Genomic DNA, 22,699 nt, shown 5'->3' with positions numbered 1-22,699 from the left:
TACTGTTTTTTTTGTAGAGAGTTTTCATATAAAATCTCATTTAAGGTAATTACTAAGTTGAGAATATTCAAAAATGCATCTTTTTTTCTCTGCATTGTCTAAGAAAAGAACTGTATTTGTGAGTTGTCACATTTGAGCAGTGCAGTCCTCTAGAGGTGATTGGCTCGTGGTAGAAGGTGTTCAATTAACTAATAAATGCTAAAGGTTCTGTAGATTAAATTGTGAAGTAATGCATATCTGCTCATCCTGTTCTATTGATTTGGGTAACTGAATGACATGATGAGCAGAATGTAGTAAAAAAAATCTGTTAATATAAAAGATTTTTGGAATCCAAAGATGTTCTAACAGTATTGGTTTCAGAAAAAGGAAACAGACTGGAAAAATGTCTCATGCAGCTAAAAATACAAATGGAAAATCAAGTGGCTGAATTAGTCATTGTATTCCCTGTTCAGGTTAATGTCATATTACTTTTATTGGACTCCATTTTTATTCAGCTCATGAGAGTGCAGACTTGTCAACTTCAGTTACATTACTTGATCACATTTAAATATGCAGGCTTTTTGTAATTATTCCTTAAGTAAATAAAATCTCTCAATACGTTTTGTAAAATATTTTAAAAGTGTAGTTTTAGAAAGAAAGCTTTAATTATCTGTTTCATCACTGTATTGAACAGTGAACAAAGAAAAATCAGTAGAGTGCTTGAGCAGTGTTAATTTTGGCCTCTTATATATACTGTATCTACATTTTAGGTTTGTTTATTGACATTAACCATTTATGATAAAGCAAACAGTGAGTGTCTTAGATCTCCTAAACACACTGTTTCTGTATATTTTGATCAAAGCTATTGTATTTAAAGATAAATGACCATAGGAAAGCAGGGATCCACTATAATTACCAGACTCTTTATCTGTGGTCATTTACCTTAGAAAATCTGTGAGTCAAATTTGTTCCTTTTGTTGCTCTTGTCCTTTCATGAGGAACTACTGTGTAGCCATTGATCTAAAATTGTGCATCCAGTCCATTGTAGGTAATCTGATTATGAGATTATGAGGTCATTTAATGCATGGAGATTCTGGATGAGAGTATAAGTCTTAATAGATTGCTACTTCAAATAAGATGCTTCCATCCCTGGTAGTTACTTTTCCTTCTGTCTTGTGACATTGAGTTGACTGTTTTTGAAAAAATACTTGTTAAGTTCCTTACACAGTTATGTATTCATTCTTGCACACACTACTTAGTAGAAAGATACATACAACATAAAACTGTACACACTGGGAAGAAATAGAATTTTATCTTGGTTAATTTCTGGAACTTGACTTTTTAAAAATTCTATTCTAAATATGGTTTTGTTACTTCATTTTAAATAAATGTAAAGTAAAACTTTATTATAAGTAGTATTTTACCCTATTGCCCAGTTATTACATTCCCCAGCCACCATAGGCAAGCAGGATTGAGAAACTGCAGGTTTTTCAAACCATTACTGCAGTGGAAGAAAGAATCAAAATTATTATGTAGACTGCAGTGTTTGATCACAGAACCTCAAATGGTGAATGTTCTCTGAAAGGACATTCGTAAGAGATTTCTACTGTCATTTTAGGCACAATGGAAAGCAGTTGGAGAGTAGGACTATGTTGTGTTGTTTAAGATAAGCCTTAGCTTTGAAAAAAGTATTGAGATTTGAAATGTTTCTTAATGGTCTACCGATTTTTGGTGGCCAAATGAAGTAATTTGATTTTTTAATTTCTGAAACGTAAACTTTATTGGGAAAAGTATGAATTCCCAAAATTATTTCTAGTTTTTGGAAGGGAAAGCTTGAAAGGAAAAAATGAACTAAATCTACAGATGGTAGCAGCAGGACTAAATATAAAGCCTGTATGTAATAGTTTCTTCAGAATGGAAACTTAATTCTCAAATACCTGCCTGGTCTATTCATCTAAACTGTCATACAGTGTGCTAATAGCCAGGAAGCTCTAAAGCTCCCAGAGCAGAGGAGAGCTTCTAGTTTGATCTTCTCAGTGTTGCCAAGCCAGCATGGTCCCAATTCGCTGCTTTGGTTTCTTTTGTATGTTTTATACATACAACTCTACAGCATACAGAAACATAAATATAAATATAAACATAAATATCTTAGTTATGGATAGTCCGTGTTTCTCTGTACAGTAGAATTCCATCACAAAATAGGAGATATGCTGCAAACTAATATAATCAGTCAGTTAAACTACACTGGATACCTATGAAGTACACTCTTGTTAGGCAGATACAGGCTTTATGTAGTTGTCATAGTCTTATGTCAAACTGATAAGCCTTTACTCTGCCAATCTTCCAATATAACACTCTCCTCACCTTCCCCGGTGCCCCAAAACGTATCTCACTAATGCACCTCTTGGTACCTCTTTCAATTTTGGGTAGAGGTACTAAATTCTAAACAAATGCTGGTGTTTGACAATTTCCCTGGTTTTGTCAAAATTGCAAGTTTTTGTATTACTGAAACTTAATGTAAGCAGAAGTTCTGCAAACAGTATATAGCTAGATAACTTGCTTCTATCATGAGGCAGAAGCATGGATTTACTTCCTTTTAATATGTATGTTAATGTTTTTTAAAGGAATACAGAGAAGACATGCAAAGAGTCTTTTGTACATGTTTCTGCTAAAAGGATTCATTTTCTTTTCTTTACTGTTAAATTTTAATGTGCTGCTGTCCAGGGATTTCTCTCGGTTCCACTATCAGGATGGGAAATCAGATTTTGAGACCTTTGTTCATATTGATAAAATGGTTACTTGCCAAAAGGATTCTGTCATAAATACTTATTATTAATACTACTATATATGTACTATTATATGTACTATCTTTCATTTGACAGGAACAGTGAAAATTTCTTTGCCATGAGTAGAAACCAGTTCATGGAGAAAAGATGGCTTCTTTTTCATGTTTTCAAGTGATTAAAAAATGCTGTCCTAGCATGTTCTGTGGGAGGAAAAAATACATGGAACAGCAGTGCAGATTTCTACAGTATAGGCAGTTGATTATAAAATTAGTGAAGTCTCTCTGACAGCTCTATTTGTTTATGAGAATTAATAACAATTTAGTAAATGCATTGTATATTTTATAAAACCAATGAAATCTTAGTGGTCCTTCTCCTTACAGCACTCTGAAATTTTTGGCTTTGGTAAAGACCAAGATTTTGATTTGTAAATTGGTGAAATTATTCTGTGCAAGTGAATTGCTTTCAACAATAGTGATCTTAGCCTTTCTGCATCTTTTCAGTTCTGACTTGGTGATTAAAAGTCCATGTGTCTTGAAAAAGTTGAAATGATCTTTCAGAACGGCAGATGGTCTTGCTAGAAAACTCTGGTTTGTGGTGGAAGCAACTACTGTTTCATTGTAACAGAGGTGTGGGATTTTTCTGTGCACAAAGTCTCAAGCTTTGTAGAAATGTCTGGCTCTTTGAGTAAATGGCATGACACACTACATCCATTTCGAGCTTTTGACATACTAAACTGTTTTTGTTTAATGGATGATTTGCCATAGTGAGCAATGGACTGAAGTGACTTGATTAGGAAAAGAAAACTTTCCCCTTTTACAAAACATTCTACCAGTAAATTTACTTGTGGAACAAGTTTGCATTATAGTACTTCGAGCTTCTTCCTCCAGTGTTTCTTTGTTCCCATTTCTTTGTTGATATGTGTCTTTTTTTTTAAACTTTGTTGCTCAGAATGTCTTTAATGCTAGCCAAGGAGTAAGGGATTTGGACTTTTTTTCATGGACTTCCAAAGCTTTACCCCCTAAGGTGAGTTAAATGACAGGAACAGTCACACTCTTTCTCATGTTTTCAGATTGTACCTTGTGACTCAACTTTACGTTAAATATTCTTTGAAGTCTGTTTCACTTTGAATTATTTTTACAGGAAATAGCAGATGTGCATAGAATGCTGTATCTGTGTCTCATCCTTTAGGATGACAAAAAAAAAAACAGGGCTTTTTCATTAATTCATGAGTAGCAGTCTCCTTTTTTAATGAAACATGAGAAATTCAGGGAGATGGCCTAGTAACATAATAAAGGCTTTCATTCTCTTTTTGATGCAGAATGTACTAGAAATTTGTTTTCTGTTATTGAAGGGTACAAAGTTGCAGCATCTAATAAGATTGTATGAGTAAAGCCACAAATATTTAATGAATACTTAGCCCATTCTTAATATTTTTCTAAAATTATACAATTATAGGAACAAGTTATGTTCATACAGTAAAGCAGTTTATCTAGAGAAGTGTTTGTCTAAATCTCTTTGCAGCATTGTAGTGATTTTGAGATTAAAGTTTTTTTATATGAACTTTGTAATGAAGATGAAACTATGTTGTATGTATTTGTTGAGAGATTTAAAAACTTGCTTTTCCACTGAATCTTTGTCCCCAAAATAGCAAACTTGTTTATTATTTTATCAAGATCTAGACAGTGTTTAAATTGTCTTCAAAGCATACAGATTTTTTTCCCTTGAACTGGTTTACCTCAGCTTGAGTTAATTTGCTTTGAAAGTTATGTATTTACAGAACAGACTCATTTTTGTATAAAGGCTTCTTGGAAAGACTTCTGTATTGGTTTGGACATAGTGCACAGACTTCTATACCAAAAAGCTGAAAAAAATATAATTAAAGAGATAAAATGAAATTGCATTAGTTAAAAAAAGAAATAACATAAGCAGAAGTTCGATTTAAAACTGATAAAAGAAAGTATTCTTTTACATAGCAGGGAGTGAACTCCTGGAAGTTGTTGTTACAGGGTATTGTGGAGGCAGAATGTATCATCACATTCAGAAGAAATTAAACAGATTTCTAGAAATCAGATTCATAAATAAACAGTAAAGAAAATATGGTATACCCTCTAACATCCATGATAAAAATATTTTAAATGCTGTTGATATATCAGGGACAGAGCACAAATAAATACTTGTATGCTACTTCCAAAGAGCATCTCCTGTTGCCATTTCTGAATACAGTATACTGGACCAGGTGAACCACTGGTTTCATCCCATGGGGCATTACTTAGTTCTTAAATTAAAAGTTGTCTTAAAAGCAGCTATGATTTGCATTATAAGCATAATAGAGCTTGCTCCTGCTTCTCACTTGCTCTCTTATGATATAACTGTGCATTACATTACTCCTGTCCCTCATTTTTCTGTACAGTAGCCTTTTTATTAAGCTATGGCTGGCTGAAAAATCTGTGCTGATATTTCTCTTCATTCAGTAACTACCAACTTTACTTGGTAGGAAATTCAAAAAATGTTTTCTCATTTTAGATTTGGGTATATATTTCATCTGTAATTGGTACCAGGTGAAATAAATTCGCAGGCCATTTTTATTGTCATAGTGAAAATAATAAATATGCACTAATATTTACATGTGTGTTTAAGAATCTATGGTGTTACTGTTACTCTGTCATAATTTTACCTTTACTCTAAATTAACGATGTATTCTAAATGGGAAATCAAAAAAGAAGCATATCATTTGGAAAGAGATAATATTCAAGTTCCCTTTCCATAGCCCCAGACCTTTTCACAAATTTTCACAAATATAGCAGGAGGAATGAGTATAAATACTGATAAATGTCGGTATAAAACAAGGTTTAGTGAAAGCAGTTAGAATAAATAATTTGTCTCTAATTGTAGATATGAGATACTCCTTTTATATAAATGGTTACATTTTACCACTTTTTTATGAAGAGTAATATGGTAACTTCAAATAATGTGCAATTTACTAGTAGTTAGTTACACTAAAATTAACAATGTAACTAGTATCTCTGTTAGCTTTGAAATTTAGCTATTGTAGTCTTGAAATAAGTATTTCATATCTGAAGAGTTCAAAGGTATTATTAATAGGTTTTATTCTGTTTTGTTTTGCCTTTTGTTTTAATTTCTCAGGAATCTAGGTCTAATACTGATGATTTTTTCAAAGACCTAAATTCACACTGCCCACAGGAAGCAGTGATGCAAGAACAAGATATGCCATTCCTTCGAGGTGGACCTGGAGTGTACAAGGTAGTGAAGACTGGCCCATCAGGTCACAACATCAGAAGCTGCCCTAACCTTAGAGGTATCCCAATTGGAATGTTAGTTCTGGGAAACAAAGTCAAGGCAGTGGGCGAGGTATGGATCCTTGTAGCTTCAGTTCATGTCTTCATAGATACCAGTATATAACAGTAGTAAACGCAACAAAAGAATCTGCCCCTGTACAGGTTTGCTTTTCCAACCCTTATGATAAATACTAACCTTTGAACTTGGTTTATATTATAAATACTAATGCAACTGTGTCTTTTGCCTTTTAGATGTGTGCATTGATTGGAATAATGTTTAAATTGTACTGCAGTTACATATGCTTGCTTATATATTTCTGTTACAGTATTCCTTGCAAAATTCTGTTTCTTGTTCTACTTTTTTGTCATATTCTTAGAAAGAATTTTGTTTCATTGAAAAAATGTTTTTCTAGGACCTAACCAGTTAACAGATTACTCTGTTTCTCTGTATTGATTGTATTCGTTTGTTCAGTTGCTGAACTGTTATTGTTCCCAGTTGTCCAACTGTGTTGATTTATGGTTAAGAAGGGCTTAAGGATGAAGTGTGTCATGCTATTTCCTAAATATGTCAGGAACAAAATTAGTACTTACAGACTTTTCATATATAATTTGGTATTATAATTCTACTGTGCATATTTCTATTCTGCACCAATAAAAAGGCTTATTTTGGTGACATCTCCTTCAAGTTTTTATTTAGGCTTGTTTGGATATTTTAAAGTTATGGTGTTGGTGTTTTGCTTCTTCTAACATAAACAGGTTTAAGATTTTTGAAAATACTCTTAACTGTAAATGTGCCATAAATAGTTTTGTTATTTCAATCTGCCTCAGCCTGTTGCCTTAATTTAAGAAACTTGTTGTTTTACATTTACTTTGTAATACAAAGATTGGAATGAGTGTGAGTTTCAGATACTATAGTAACTTGCTGAATCGTGCTACTGAATTATCTGAAAAGTCAATAAATTATGCTTTTTTATGTGTGTGCATCAGGTGACTAATTCAGAAGGTACATGGGTGCAAATGGATAAGAACAGCATGGTAGAGTTCTGTGAAAGTGATGAAGGCGAGGCATGGTCGTTAGCTAGAGACAGAGGTGGAAACCAGTATCTCCGACACGAAGATGGCAAGTTGTTTTGTTTTTTAAATAACTTTTTAAAAAATTAAGCAATCTAATCAGGACAAATAAAATAAATAAAGAAGGAACTGAGTTTTAAACAGGTATAAAATTAATTTACACTTTTTCATTTGAGCTACTGTACACAGTTGGACTTCAAAGTTGTTTATAAACATTCTTTAAATGTTTTTTAAAAGAACAGTTAAAATATTTCCCCATGTTTTCTTCTGTACCACTTACGGATCATAGTTTTAACTGTCCTTTTAGCTATGGGGGTTATTTTTAAATAAATAATTGTGCATTTTTGTTTGCTTTCTTTGCTTACTTTGTGCCTCTGAAAAGCAGAGCAGAATGAATTATTTATGTTCCTTTTGACTTTTAAGTTTGTTAATTCTGTCACGCAGCATTCTATTAAAAACATGTTAACATTTTTTTAACTGTATTAAAAATTAACATGAAAATAGTTAATTATTCTAGTTAGCAAACTATGATTGGATTCTCTTAAAATGCAGAATTTCTGTCGTGATAATTCATGTTCAGATTGGGTAAGACCTAGAAATAATAAAAGAAAATATAAACAAAATGTTGATATACAAAGTTTTTGATTGCTTCCCTCACACACTGATCATCCTCTTGTTGATCTCCCTTCAAACAGGCTATCTAATGATATCTGTGTAAAATATCTTTCACCCTGAATGCTTCATACAAATACCTTGAAATTGTTCTTTCCTTAACAGAGAGGCCCAGCCCATCTGGGTGAGTTTTCCTGTGCAAGATTATGGTCTAGTTACATTCACTTAAAAAATGAGACAGAGGGTGATCTATCAGTATTTATACTCCTCCTCGAGATCATCTATACAACCTACCTGTCAGTGAACATTCAGCTAGATCAGGCTGCTTAGGTCCTTGTCTAGTCAGCTTCTATCTCCAGCCTCTCTAGACAACCCATACCAGTATTTGAGACACCTTCATGGTAAAAATTTTCCTAATACCTAATCACAATTTCTTATGCTGCAACTTCCATTTATTGTCTCTTGTCCTATCACTGTACCTCTGAGATGAGTCTGGCTTCATACTCCCTGAACCCTTTGATAAGGTAGTCAGAGAGCAATGAGATCTTGCCATAGATTTCTCTTTTTAATACTGAACAAACCCAGATCTCTCAGCTTCTCCTTTGATGTTGTATGCTCTACTGCCCTGAGTGTCTTGGTGGCCTCTGTTTAAATAATTTCTGTCTTCTGATGGGGATCCTGAAACTGGACACAGCACCCCAGCTGTCCAGTGTGTCCCTCTTGAATTTTCCCAATGTCTAGTAAAAATTACTATGGATTCTCATTAGTATGCTTTTGTTACAGGTATTCTTAGACAGAAACATTTAAGGTTCTTTCATTGATCATAAAATCAATTCTCTAGAGGCTGGTTTGTTTCAACATGAAGAGTTAGTTTCTTCAAGCCCTTTTGTTTTTCCTTCAACATATTTCTCTGTTTTCTGAATAAATCTAGATGTTTTCAATTTATAATCTTCCCACTCTGTTTATGGGATCTAATGTGTCCGCTTTACAAAAAATGTCTTCATGATAAGCTTCCATCTCAGCAGTCATATTCTGCTTGTGTTTTTACATAGTACTTATTGTCAGCCTTTTATTTCTTCATTATATCAGAGTCTTTGCCTTTCTGGTTTTGACATTTTTTGCTGAAAATTATTTCGCAACTAGATACTTTGATAATTAGCATCACATTAGCATATTAAACCAAAGTAATTCCTTGCTAATATGTAAGTATTTGTTGTAGGCTGCTGCTGTTTGACTTTAAGATACAAAAATTCTATGAAGAAAGGGAATTACCAAGAGTTTATCAGAAAATGTATAAATTGTGAAAAAAAGTGTTTACTTATAATATTTAGCACAGTATCTTTTCTGAAGTCATAGATTCTCCATTTTAGTTATGTCTGATAGTGTCACATTCTCAGCTGCTCAGAGAGCCCGAGTAGATTCTAGAAACTTAAGTATTTGTGAATTGAAACGATACCTTTACTGTTGAAAGTACACATACTCAATAATTAACTGCATCATTTTCTATCCTAACATGAGGCTGATTGCTTCTCCTGTAGAAAATAATTTCTTTGAAGTTAGTAGATTAAGCAGTGTGCAAAAATTTCCATTCAAGAGAACTTATTTTGAAGGATAGGTATAATGTCTTGTTTCTTGACAGTATTTTGCATATGTTAAGTAGTCTTTTCCAGCCTCGGTAATTTGTCTATCATTTCATCTTCCCTCTAATTTCTCAAGGTGTATCTGTACTTTAAGAATGGATTCCCAAATTTGGAAGAATTTAAACAAGACCCTTGTTGAAAGGTCTATCTTCAGATTCTTGATAGTTGTGTACTCTTACTGAAGGACATCTTCAAGTACATTGTACTCACAGTTAAAACAGAAATGCAAGCTTCCAGCTTTGAGGACAAAACTGTAGTAGGATTTTTACAATCCAGTGTATAGGGCACCTCAGAAACTTTCTGATGTGAATCCTATGCCTTGACATGCTTGGTTTTATTTTCTTCTGGATGAGTCTACGATTTTATAAGTAGGATGAAGATAGATTTCTCTTGTGCATCTAGCTAAAGCAGTTCAAGTAGTTATCAGTGCAATTACTGTTATATTTCAACCTATTCTATGTTCCTAGTCCATCTTGGTACCAAGTAAAACTAATGAATTTAAGCCACATCTGAAGATCATTTAAACTTAATTGCTTTTATTTGCTGTGAAATGAATTAGGAATACTCTTTGTCATCAGTTTCACTGCTTTTGCTGGAGGGAAATAATTAAGATTTGGAGGAGCTCCAACTAGATTTGCAACTGTCAATATTTTTATCCATAAATACTACAATCTTTCAGATAGCTTTTTTAACTTTATTTAATAAATTGATAATGAAATTCTCCAAAAAAATTAAGATATCTGTCAGAGACAAAACAAAAGTCATACTGAAACTGTAGGCACTTATCCAGATACTTTATCTGAAACACCACAGCAAGATCTAGAGTTGCCTCTAATTGAGAAAATTGTAGATCCTTTCCTTTTTAAGCCAAGTTTAAATTTACAAACTTCTCCCTGATGATTTTTTTTTCAGTTTGAATATGTGTGTTACATAAAAGTTTTTACTCTGAAATGGGATATTGGCCTCAAATGCAACTTCCTAAAAATGGCTCTTGGAAGAGGTCTGATTTTTTTTTTTTTCTTTCTTCTTTAAATTGAATCCACATTAAATATGTTTACAAGAGAAAAATTTGTTCAAGGTGCCAACCTGAGCTTTTAACCTGAATTTGGGAGATTACTTTTGAATTTTTTCTTGTAGATCATCCCTTGGAATATTTCTGGCCACATTAAGTCAGTAATGTGTCCCTAAATCTAATTAGTCAAACGGATTCTGTCTCTCATTTATCTTGGTGCTTCTGTTGTTACAGATATTCTGAAAGACCCCATGTTGGTTTGGGTTGAAGGTTTTTTTAGTTTCATACAGAAAGTAAAACTAGTATTCAGTAACAGGTGTGAGTAAATCTCTCAGGGTAAAAAAATGTCATCTATCCTGTGAACTATTAGGGTGTAGCCAGGATTTAAAGCTTATTAGCCCTGAGTTTGCCACCCTGAAAATTGTCCTTACTTCACCATGCTTTGACAAATGAATTTAACAATTGTGCAAGGAATAAACATTGAATGATGTGATGTTACTGAAAAACAAAGTGTCAAGCTTCTTCCTAAATGGCATATGACGGCAAAGCTGGCAGCAACTCAGTCAAACACAAAAACAGTCTGCATGGTATTAAGTCCTCTGTCTATATTTTTAGAATATGAGCTGTAAAGAAGAGAGATGTGCTTTTCTTTGAAAAGAATTGAGTGGAAGAGTGCTATTTGTGGAAAAAAATATCACTCCTTTGCCTTGTGACTCATCTTTCCATTGTAAATCTGTTACTAAGAAGGTCTAATTTTGCAGTGATGTGTTTTTTTTACAGAGCAAGTCCTTCTAGATCAAAATGTTCAGACTCCTCCTCCAAGTCCTTTTTCAATACAAGCTTTCAGTAAGGGGACAAGCTGTAGTAATGGACAAGGGTTTGATTATGGCCTTGGAAATAACAAAGGTATGTTTTTACACTCACATTTTAAAAAACGATGGTTTTCTTAACTTTGCTTATATTTTTATTACTCATTTCCTGACCTTTTAGGCAGCATCAGATGTTCTCCAAAAAAAAATAAGCTGTAGTGCAATGAATTGCAAGGTAGTTTACAGAACATGTAGTTAATATTTTAACTGTTGGGTTTTTTTTCTGCCTTAATTTCACTCAAAGTACTCTGTATAAAAAGGATCGTCAAAGATTTGTAAGTTACAATTGAGGCTTTCTGCAGTGGTGGGAACAAAACTGTAATGCAGAAATAAAAAATATATACAATAATTTCCATATCCTGTTTTACAAGTATTTAGAAAGCATGTGTTTTAAAATGATCACAAACATTTGTAAAAGCTTCTCAACTGTCTTGATGGTTTTTTAAGTGCCTTTAATGGGATGACAAAATAAAAGGTACCATCTGAGATTTAAGTTGTAAAACTGAAATTACCTTTCAGTCACTTAGTTAGAAAAGCTGGGAAAGAATTATTTCTTTTACCTATGGTTTATTTCATTGGCAACATGTAAATATATATAAGCCATCACAATAAACTCAAACTGCATGCTGTCCATTCATTGATTGGATCTAGAAGATTTAACAATACAGAAGGGGCTTTTGCTGAGGCAGAAGTCCTTGAGAAGTATTACTGAAATATGGAGCTTTGTCATTGTACTCTTACGTCGCTGTACTCGGTCCACTACAAGCATGGGCCTAAGGTGTGCTATGTGTTTTTAACACTAGCATGTATTCTTAGTATTCTTAAATAAAGTAATTTGGTTTAAGACTTGTTTTAAAGGAGAAGAGAGATGAGGGGAAAAAATATTGCTAAATGGTCCTAGTTTGTTATTTTCTTAACATGAAAAAGTTTTATATCATGTCACAATGTTTTACTGCATAAAGAAGCAGTTCATACCTGTCTCTGCATTGCTATGGGAAACATTTTTTTGGACAAAGGCTGGAAAAGTTTGTTTTCCTTTTGTTTTATTGGGCTCCTTATAGAGAATTGCTTTTCCCAGTTCAGCCATACTCATTTCAAAGTTACAGTTGAATCACAACAGTGGAAGTGTTTTAAGATGTTCAGCATGTGAGGCAGTATGACAGCTTGTCTCTCAATGTCAGTTGTGTAATAGTGCAGAAGTATTATGGGGTTTTACTGCAGAAGCGTATTAGGAATTTTATTTTTTTCCTGTGTTGTCCAAAGATGAAATCTGGGAGAGCAATATGCCATATTAACAGGCATCCTAGTTTCTGAAGACATTGTGATTCTTTTTACTATATCCTATCATAAGCAGTTTCTAAGGTGTTTCTTTGGGATATTAGAGTTACGGAAAGTTTGGAAGCTACTCCTGGCATTGACTTCCATATCATTTTATACGCATTTTTCTCTTGACATACCCTCAAGCTGTGATGTTTAGTGTGAGTGAACAACTGGGCTAGATGACTTAATTCATTCTCTGTGGACTGTAATTCCTTGTGAACTGCCCAAGAGTGGAGAGTTGTTGGCATTACATTGAAAGAATAATGATATTACTTTCCCAAAACCAGAATTCTTCATCTGTCTCATTACTCTATATACGCTATTTTTGCATTCTGAGGTCTAAGAAGCATTTGAGTTTTGTGGATAATAAAAATCTGAAGGCACAAGCATATTCTTTATGGGGAATTTCTGAATGAAACAGTTCTTTTGGAGGTGCTTGTTTGTTAAAAGAACTTTTGTAGAGGTGCACTAGTTTCAATGAAAATTCAGTCACCATCTGTTAGTGTTTCAGACTGCTAGTCAAATGTAAAGATCCCCATGAAATGGGTCTGTGTTTACAATATTACCTGAGAGGCAGAAGACATAACTCACACAATCATTCTGTTTGATTTAGCTATGTCTTCTCTATTCTAGCCTTCTACATTGCAGTCAAGTATCATCAATCACCCTACCCACCTCCATATTTGATTATGGTGGGCAGGTGACTTTCAATCTCTTATCAGGTGTTCTTCCTTTTAAAATAATTACTCATTTTAAGAAATAGGCTGGTGATATTTAATAGTGATTTGTGAAACATGTCAATCACTTCTAGGTTATTGAGGTAGGAGTGATTACTGCCCAAGCACTGATTCCAGTTTTTTTTTAGGTATACTACTTCCAAAACAGTGGAATAAAATTGATTTATTGATAACTGTAGATGATTATTTAGAAAGGCATTCCAGCTCTTTTCTGATATTTTTGTTATCTTAAGTTTGAAACCAAAATACCAAGAAAATAAATACAAACTTCAGTTTTGGAGTTCTTAGGTAATACAGGGTTCCATATACTCGCTGGTTTTTCTCCTAATTCTATGAAAAAACATTTGATAATCACCCAGAAATGTTGTAAATTCGGTGAGTTGTAAATTCTGTATTATATGCTAATTTTTTTGCATTAGGATTTCTAGAATGCTGTCAAAATGATACGAATTTGCAGAATAAAGTGACACTTAGAATTTGCTTGGTGATCGTTCATATATGAAATGCTTTCAAATTCTTGGTGTCTCAGCTCGTATTACTAAGTATACTTCAAATTATAACATGGTGTGATAAACTCTGCCTTCTTACTGTAAGCTTCATGTATTTCTCACGTTCACGTAGAGTTTTTTCAGAATTGGCATTCAGCTATTAAAACTCTTTTTAACTTGCTAGTTTCTTGAAGGCCTTCATTTGCCTCACAACTAATGCATGTAGTTCTTTGGAAAACCAGTTCCAGTTCCTAAGTGGTACTTAAGGTTTTTTAAGTTATCTTAAATCTGATCTTGAAAAACAGCATGATAGAATACTTTTGAAAATATTTGCAGAACGAGCAAATATTTACCAAAGCCTTGACACAGAAATACACTTGCCAAAGCCTAATTACATATTATCTTTCCCTTCTCATCATTTTTTCTAATATTTTTCTGCATGTTCTGTTGCATGTGTATATTATTGTAAATGCTAGGGGTTTCTCTTTTTTCTTTGGCTGCTCTTCGTTTTTTAGCAAGGCAAATATAAATCTCTATTTTGAAATGTTTTAAATAATTGTAGTAAAATATCCATGATCTTTAAAAACCCTGCTTGTACTTCTCAGTAATTTTGTTGCCATGCATGGGGTGAGATTTTTATGTTTAGCCACAACCAGAGTTGTATGTGGCTAAACAAATTTTATGAGCTTTCTCTTTTATCATCATTTAAACTTTAATTGAGCACCATTTTACTCTGCCTTTCTGGAGAATGATAAGTAACAGGTTGTAGTTTTGACTGTTTTGCCCACTACAGGTGACCAACTGAGTGCCATACTGAATTCCATTCAGTCACGGCCAAATCTCCCAGCTCCTTCCATCTTTGATCAAGCTGCAAAACCTCCCTCTTCCCTAGTCCACAGTCCATTTGTGTTCGGACAGCCCCTTTCCTTCCAGCAGCCTCAGCCACAGCTTCAGAGTAAGTTTGTCAGCCTTACCTGCCTCATCAGTCCATTTCTGCAGCTTTGACATTGCTGTTCTCCGTTGCTTACCAGCTACTAATCATCCCTCAGTTGCACCTTTCTGGTTTTGTTTTGTTAAGTTTTTCACGATTCAGAAGCATGTGAGGTAATGCTCCTAAAGAAGTATACTTGCTCAACTTTAATTTCTATGTTGACAATATTTTGCTTTTGTATGTGTTCTGCAGCATAGATAAGTCATGAAAGTGCATTTCCAATATTGTATGCAACTCTGGATTTTTAATTAAGGTAAATATTTTATATGGTACAAAATGTTAATAATTCTTTTAACATCGAAAATGGACTGCAGTAAATTCATAGGTACTTCCTAAATTCCTACTTTTGTCATCACTCCTAACTTCAGGGGTGTGGCTGGACAGTGGGAACAACTTGGCACTACTCATAAGAAAGGCTTTGGTCGTCTTCTGTTGGGTGCTCATCAGATTTGCATGGACATGAATCTTTGCACCTAGAGGTGAATAGCAGTTAACCTGATTACTGATGGAAGGACAGGAAACTACTTAGTTTTTGATTAATGAAAAATAAAAGCTCACATTCATGATGGAAAGCAGATATTGCAGTAAGTTCTTCCTTACGTACAGAACAGGTATAACATGGGTCACAGGAATGCTAGTCTTCCAAACTGTCCTTCAGAAGTGACTGAGTTGTTTTCTTGTAGGACCCTGTCAGTTCAGTCTCTAGTCTATGCAGACCTGAATCTATCCAGCTCAGTTTATTGAAGTGATAGTGAAGTGCTTCATGTTTGAACTAGATTAAAATCTCTAATTCACTTTTATAAAGACTGTCAGAAATACAGTGACAGTGATCTTCTGTACTTATGCTGGACTTAAACCAGTGTCCTGAAAGCAGAATATTTCAAAACCTACTCAGATAAAACAGCTGATTGCCACTGGCATCAGCAAGCCATGACTGAGAATTTATCAGTTGTATTCCATCACTTTTAGTTTTCTTACCTTTTTCAGAGTAGTAAAGTCAGTTTTGCATTCAACTTCACATCAAAAATAACCCTAATTGTCTTATTTCAAATTTCAGTGATTTGTATAAGAAAAGAAAAGCTGTCAACATTTTTTATTGGCTGCCCAACAGGATCTTGCTGAATGGATTTGCCTAATGAACAGATGGAGATAAACTGTATTTAGTAAGCTACATTCATGTTTTGTGTTTTAATAAGGATCCCTGATTCAGAAGGAAACCTTTTTTGTCAGATAAAGGGAGCACTGGTAGTCTACCAAATAAAATAATAGTGAAACTGGAAAAAATTTTCAAGTTTTTGTCTGATTTGGGATCTTAGCTTAGTATAAGATCTCAACTGATAGGGTTATTTGTCCTTCCAACAGGGCGAAAGTTGTCAACCAGAACTGGTATACTGTTGCACTAACTGTAATTTGATGAAAGGACTTTCTTCCAAACAGTTTATATCTAATTTAAGATTTGATGCAGATAATGTAAATTATGCATAAAGGAAGGAAATGTTAACATTTTTGTTTTCACTGCCAGTTTAAGAATTATATGGGGAAAAATTTCCTGTTTTATTTTTTAATCTTACATTTATAAGTTCAACCAAATTCAGAATGTTGTCAGGGAGGTCTGTAAGACTACGTTCATATACTTGTTCATTTAATAGTCAAGGAAATTTTGAGGGATATAAGACTCTCTAGATTAAAATTTTTATTTTAAGTAGTTCTATTATTACTCTACTTCTTGAAAATTTACATATTATAAATTAATGGATTAATTTACAATATAAGATTAATTAGAACAACAAGGCATATATGCAATAAAAATATTTAGACAGAAAAATTCTATTCAGGTTGAATTACACTGTGTGGGTTTTAATATGTGTTCAACACTGATGCGGCTATAATAGAACTGTAACATAAATTATTTAAACGTGCAAGTTTCATTCATTATTTCCAAAGCACTTTATAGCCTCCTGTTACCAGCCCCGTAATTATAAGTTAAATCGATTAAACAACATATCCCAAGACTCGTTATCAAGTCACTTGGACTTTTGTCCCAGACACACTTAGTTTTAGTTTCAAATTATGTGCTTCCTGCAGTGAAGTTTGATCTAAAAATTAAAATTAAAGTTTATAGTCAATAAATGTCATATTAAAGGGACTAATGATAGTCTAATAGTCAAAAGAAGTTGTGTCAGCCTAGATTTCCATGGCTGCAGAGGTTATATACTAAATACCAGTCTTGATTTAACGTCTACCTAAATAGTTTTGGCTACACTTAAATTTTCTGTTCTTCCTCAGATATCTGTCCTCCTGGGGAGAAACTTTATTTGGAAGCATGATTCTGAGGGAAGTTAGGATTAGGCTGAATGTCCTCTAGAATTATTTCCCTAATTCAGATTTTTACAATAGCAAGAAAAGTGTTGCTCTGATTATAAAACATACTCTGTGCCAGTGACAGATTGTAGCTTTTCTTTAGAAGAGATTGTAGGTAGCTGGTTTTTTTGATGAATGCTTGGGGTTTGATCTGGTTTCAGATTTAAGGAAGAGGGAAAGAGCTTGTCACAACCTTTTATCTTCCGATACAGTGTCTGGTTAATTTTTTTATGTGGAAATACTACAGTTTTGGACATCCACTTCCTTGCATATAATACTTGAAAAAGAGAAGTGTGTCTGTTACTCTTTTCACATCATGAATAGGTAAACTAACAAGAGTCCTGTGTGTTTTGTCAAACAATTTGTTACAAAAAGGGATATTATAAAAAGAAGGAGGAACTGTGTTACTCAGTTTTGTGTTATTTGCTAGAACTCTGTGAAGGGCTGATTGTTCTGTCCTGCTTAATTCCTTCACTAATTTTCACACATGGTCACAAGGGAAAAAGGCTGAGATGTAGTTTTCTTTTTCACAGGGACAGACAAAACTAAGATGCTCTTGTCATGTATTTTAATTCCTGGTCAGTCTTTTGTGCAGCTAAAAGTCAAAAAAAAGCTAGAAGAGATGGCATAACCTACATGGAGTTCAGGAACAGCTGTATTGACTTGGAAACTTAGCAAGGATGTTTTTTAGAGGAATAGCACAAGTGATACATGTTCCTTCCTTGATTATTTCAGCAAAACAATCTGTAATTACTTCAGCCTGCATATGCTTGCTTCTGAGACGTTTGTAAGATCACCAGTAATAGATTTGCTCAAGCCTGCAACCTCCCATAGCTGCAAGATTGGTTGCTTGATTAAATGGTCTCCTAACTTTGTGAAGAGCACAGAAGACTTGAATTTCTGCTTGAATTCTGAGTATAGGTGAAGTGTGGAAACCTAGAGGATGGAAGAAGATCTTGTTTCTCAACCTTCAGCAGTGCATAAATCTCCTTAGATGTGAGAAGTCAGGGAAAAGGGATCTTGCCATGCTATCCAGCATCAGTTACCAAAATTTCACAATTGGCTGTTGAACTCTGAACTTGGGGCAGAAAGTGTGATACCTTGCAGTCACCAGTGTTAGACCTTTATGCCATGTTTCCTCACATTTGAGTTGCTATTGCAAATGAAGAGTGGATTCATAGGCTGAAGAGGCTTTGGACCCCGCCTTGTTAGCCTCATCTGTCACATTTGCCTGCTTCCAGTGCAGCCCAGGCAGCTCACTGAGTGGCTACACAGCACAGCTACTGCTTACTGACTCATCTCAGTCCAGGCAGAAACTGCAGTGCTGAGCTGCTGTTCAGTACGTTCGTGGTGTCCTGTCAAGCTGCTTCCTTGTGAGCCCGTGCTGCAGAGCTGCAGTCCAGCATGTGGTCCCAACATATGTCATCAGCCTCTACTGTTCCTGTCAGGGGTTCCTTGATACATCCCTTTATATTGTGCTACCACTTTTTGGTTTTGTTCCTTTCCTTTCTAGGTGCTAGTTACAGAGCATTTAGAACCACTGGCTTTGCCTGCAGTGCCTCTGTCCTCATCTCCTAAACTGTAGAGGAGGCACAAAAGACCAGTACACATATGGAGCACATAACCCTTCTCAGTAGTGTTTCAGGAAAATGAAGGGAGAGAATATTCTCAATCAAGCACACTGATCTCTTCAGTATTGTGCTGGAATTACTTAATTGTCATGTGAAGCAGCCAAACACTATTGGTTAAACTCTTTTTTTCAGATGCTGCATATTGCCAAAGCATCATTCCTGAAACTTTGAGCTAAGAATTTAAACAGTTACGTACCTGAGGCTTTACAGATTTCATGATCAAATATATGTATGTCAAAAGATTAAAGGTATATTTGTCCAGGTCAATCCAAACCCATCCCTGATGAACTGGTATGGTAAAGTTTGGAGGAAAGCACATACTGTGTCAAACTTTATTTTAGAAATAAATTTGGCTTATCACATCTTCAGAAATTTTAGTTACAAATTATAAAATTATAGAATCATTTTTATCTCCCTTCTAGCACAGGAATGCTTCTTTCAATTAATAAATTTAAGTGGCTCAAGTGTTGGTGCTCCAAACTGTACCTTTGGGTAAAGAACATGGCTAATATTTTTCTAATGACACTACATTTTGGCTTTTGCTTTCATTCACTCACTCATTCCCCTCCTATAATAGTACCTAATACTTTTCCCCTTTTTTAATATTTAATATTCAAATGTTTGTTGACTTCCGTATATTCTCTTACTCATGAAAAAAAAGTGTCCTTGTCCAGCTGTCACTATGGCATTTTCAGGATGTGAAAAAAGATACAGTGCTTGAGGAAATTCAGCATTCTTTTGAAGAGGCATCCATTGCTTAGGCAAAAGGGCAAATCAGGTCAGTGCTTCTTTCATCGCCATTCAGAAACCCAGTGGCATTTTGAAAGAAACTTTAACTTATCTCCACTTTCCAGAGACATTTTACCAGGTTTTTTTAGAGTTTTTTTTTAAAAAAAGACAAACATGGACCAGTTGGTGGTATGTCATGCCTCCCAGATTGGTTTACTGGCATTTCCTCAGAGGAAGTAGACATGGCTGTTAGAAGACTGCATCCTGCCATAGGAAGTGAACTGTCTCTTAGGTCTCCATGTTGTGTAGCTTTCAAGCTGGAGCTATTTCCATGTTGAATGAAAAAAAGGGTGTGACTAAAGATACACTGTCACATTCGAACATGACATGAGGCAGACCTTGCCTACCTTGTATTTTAAATCTTTGTAGTCTTTGAGGGTGATGCAGAAAGGAATCCTGACCAAAAAGCTGGTCCCTGTGGCAGACCCATTATCCTGGATAGACTGTTTGCTAAGGAAGCAAGGAGATTATGTGGGAGACTCCTTCTCTTCAAACCACAGTCCCCTTGAAATGATTGAGTAGTAGTACCTTGTTCAACATAAACTAGATTACAACAATACAAAATGTGAGTATTCTCAGATATAGAATGAAAGAATGTAATGTGAATGTGCATTCGTGAAAGCAGATTTAGTAAAATTTCCTTTTAATTATTCATGGAATAGAATGCTAGTGTATCAAATTGATATTTTTAGGATTGCTTTTACTCCTGCTTTGTGGTCCTAATGTGTTTTTTTCCATTTTACCTTTAAATTGGTGGAATGACATCCTGTTAGTCAGAAGCTATATAGTTAGTGTTGGATCACTCCAAATCATTTGTGGCAATCAAAGTAGGTAATAATGTTCTTAAATATATGCTGATACTGGATTGGGAAAGTACAGTTTATTTTATTATTTTAAAGCGTTAAATTCTTATTTCAAACATGTAAACACTTCTCATTGTAGAGTCTATAGAACTATAGCTCACTGTACAAGATAGAGGGTTGAGTGTATTTATACATACAACTTAGGAATTGTAGTACAAAAAGATGTCTTAAACAGTGCAGGAATTGAAATCACTTATTCTTAACATTTGCCTCATTCCATATGTACAGAAGGGTCACTCTAAAACAGAGTATCTTCTAACAAAGATACAAATTGTCTTTATTAATGCAGTAGGAATTCAACTTTTTTCTAAAGGAAGAAATAGGAATTGAAACTAGAATTAGAAACATTATAGGAAAGTAAAATGATAGAGTTGAAACTAAAAGTCCCTGATGTTATTTCATTCCAAGTTTCAGTTGGAGCTGTACTTAACAGATTTGTTGTCAGTAGACTCTCTACCGAAATTATCTTGTATTACATCAGAATTTATCTTTATTTGTTTTTTTCTTAAGGCTAAATTATTTTAAGTGTTGATACAAAGTTGTTTTCATGTTTATATTGTTTGATAGAAACTCTTCTGTTCCTAGTTATGTCTCTGTTGATAACCTACAGTTCACATTATGTATATGAAGTTTTTCAAAACATTACATTATTGAGCGCATTCAGATTTGAAAACAGGTAGTTTGGATGGGTTTAATATATTTTTCTTCATTCTTTCCAGTGGTTAGTGAGACTTTCCAACACAAACATCTAGATGGTCTCTAATTTTCTCCAAAGAATGTGAGAATTAGTCTTCTAGAAGGCCATAGTGCAGTTTTAAATAATTAATCTCTGAATTCACAGATTAGAAATTCACATTTCATACCAGATTTCAGTTCAAAACTAGCTACTGCTGGGTTTTATAATAAACTGTAAATCTTATTGGCTCATCTTGTACATACTATGTTTTTAGATCCTAGAAACTAATACTGAAATCACAGAAGATTCTAAAGTTTAGATCAGGGAAACCATTTTGAAGTAACTGTTTCTCATTTAAAACTAATTTAGGAGTCTCAAATCAATTCAGAATACTTAACAAAGGAGATGCATATCATTTGAAATGCTTGTTTTTATCTTTACTGCTTTTTCCATTGAATATGTGCTGCTTCTGTGCAACTGTTTTCCACTGTAGAAACTCCATCCTGCTGCCTTGCTTCTCGTGAGCGTATTTACAAAACTAGTGATGTAGCTGGTCCTGCCTCTGCTCTTTCATCTCTCTCTCACAAACTGAAGGGTGGGTATGCATGCCATTGTAGCAAGGTTATTCAGATTTTACATTCAAAATGTTGGGGTTTTTTCTCCTTCCATTCATTTTCATTTCATTCGCTTAATAGAATACTATTTCAAAAGGACATGTTCAAGTTTGGTGGTTGTTGGGAGCTTATTTTATATAACTATTCAGTGTTGCCTTCCTGAGTTGCAGCAACTTTGTGATACGTGATCTAGCTATCTCTTACTGCTTTGTAAACAGAAAGGTGACTGTTAATCCATTATCTAATAATACCTGTTTTCAAACAATAGGCAAATGAAATATGGAAGAAGAAAGGGGAAAAATATGGGGGGGTATTGTTTTTTGTTTACAGATAAAGCAGTTGGCTACATGATTATGCAGCTTTTCACGTGGGGGATTTTTCTTTGTGCTGATAGTCTAGAATGCTAATTAGGATTATTTACCTGTTGTATATATGCAAATCCAAGCCTTTGCTTTCAAAAACATAAAAAACACTGTTAAGCTATACATTTCATAAGCAGTTTTGTTCTAGAATGTTTTATTGCTTGATATTCAGTAGTCATACATATATTTCAAATGTGATACATTGCTGAATGGTTTACGGTATTTTATGTCCTCTAAGAAAAGGACTCCTTTTCCGTTATGAGGAATCCTGTAAACGGTCCTATCTAGAGTATTGTCTCATCTGGCAAACTTTAAATTATTCTTAATATTGGTTTGATTTTTGGAAAAGTGTGTATAAAATAATTAAAAATCACATTTCTGAATTCGTATATCACAAAGTAGACATATCAAAATACCTGATCAGTAGACCTGGTGAATAACTGAGCTGGCATGAACAAAATACTTGCACTGATATTTAAGAAACTTTTTATTTTTCTTCTTTTACCAAAAAAAAAAAATTTTATAAACCCTAATGTACCATGCTGTTTCTTCCCTTCTCTTCCGCCTTCCCCTACCCTCCTCCCCCATACCCCCCCCCCCAA

The 22,699-nt window shown here is 34.2% G+C and overlaps 1 protein-coding gene across 3 annotated transcripts in view; it reads left to right on the top strand.

The window, feature by feature from the left end:
- MYCBP2 (MYC binding protein 2, E3 ubiquitin protein ligase) overlaps positions 1 to 22,699 on the top strand; it is a 173,446-nt gene that overhangs the window by 110,107 nt on the left and 40,640 nt on the right. For all 3 annotated transcript variants that reach the window (XM_026849212.1, XM_026849204.1, XM_026849219.1), the window contains 6 exons: positions 3,714 to 3,788; positions 5,910 to 6,134; positions 7,049 to 7,181; positions 11,177 to 11,302; positions 14,580 to 14,765; positions 21,615 to 21,716. In XM_026849212.1, the coding sequence (XP_026705013.1) occupies positions 3,714 to 3,788; positions 5,910 to 6,134; positions 7,049 to 7,181; positions 11,177 to 11,302; positions 14,580 to 14,765; positions 21,615 to 21,716 (847 nt within the window). The remainder of the gene's footprint in view (positions 1 to 3,713; positions 3,789 to 5,909; positions 6,135 to 7,048; positions 7,182 to 11,176; positions 11,303 to 14,579; positions 14,766 to 21,614; positions 21,717 to 22,699) is intronic.

Source organism: Athene cunicularia, assembly GCF_003259725.1.
Source record: "Athene cunicularia isolate RWA chromosome 1 unlocalized genomic scaffold, athCun1 chr1_part1, whole genome shotgun sequence".
Taxonomy (NCBI): Eukaryota; Metazoa; Chordata; class Aves; order Strigiformes; family Strigidae; genus Athene; species Athene cunicularia.
Note: the sequence above shows the minus strand (reverse complement) of the source record. Positions and strands in the feature narration are given on the sequence as shown.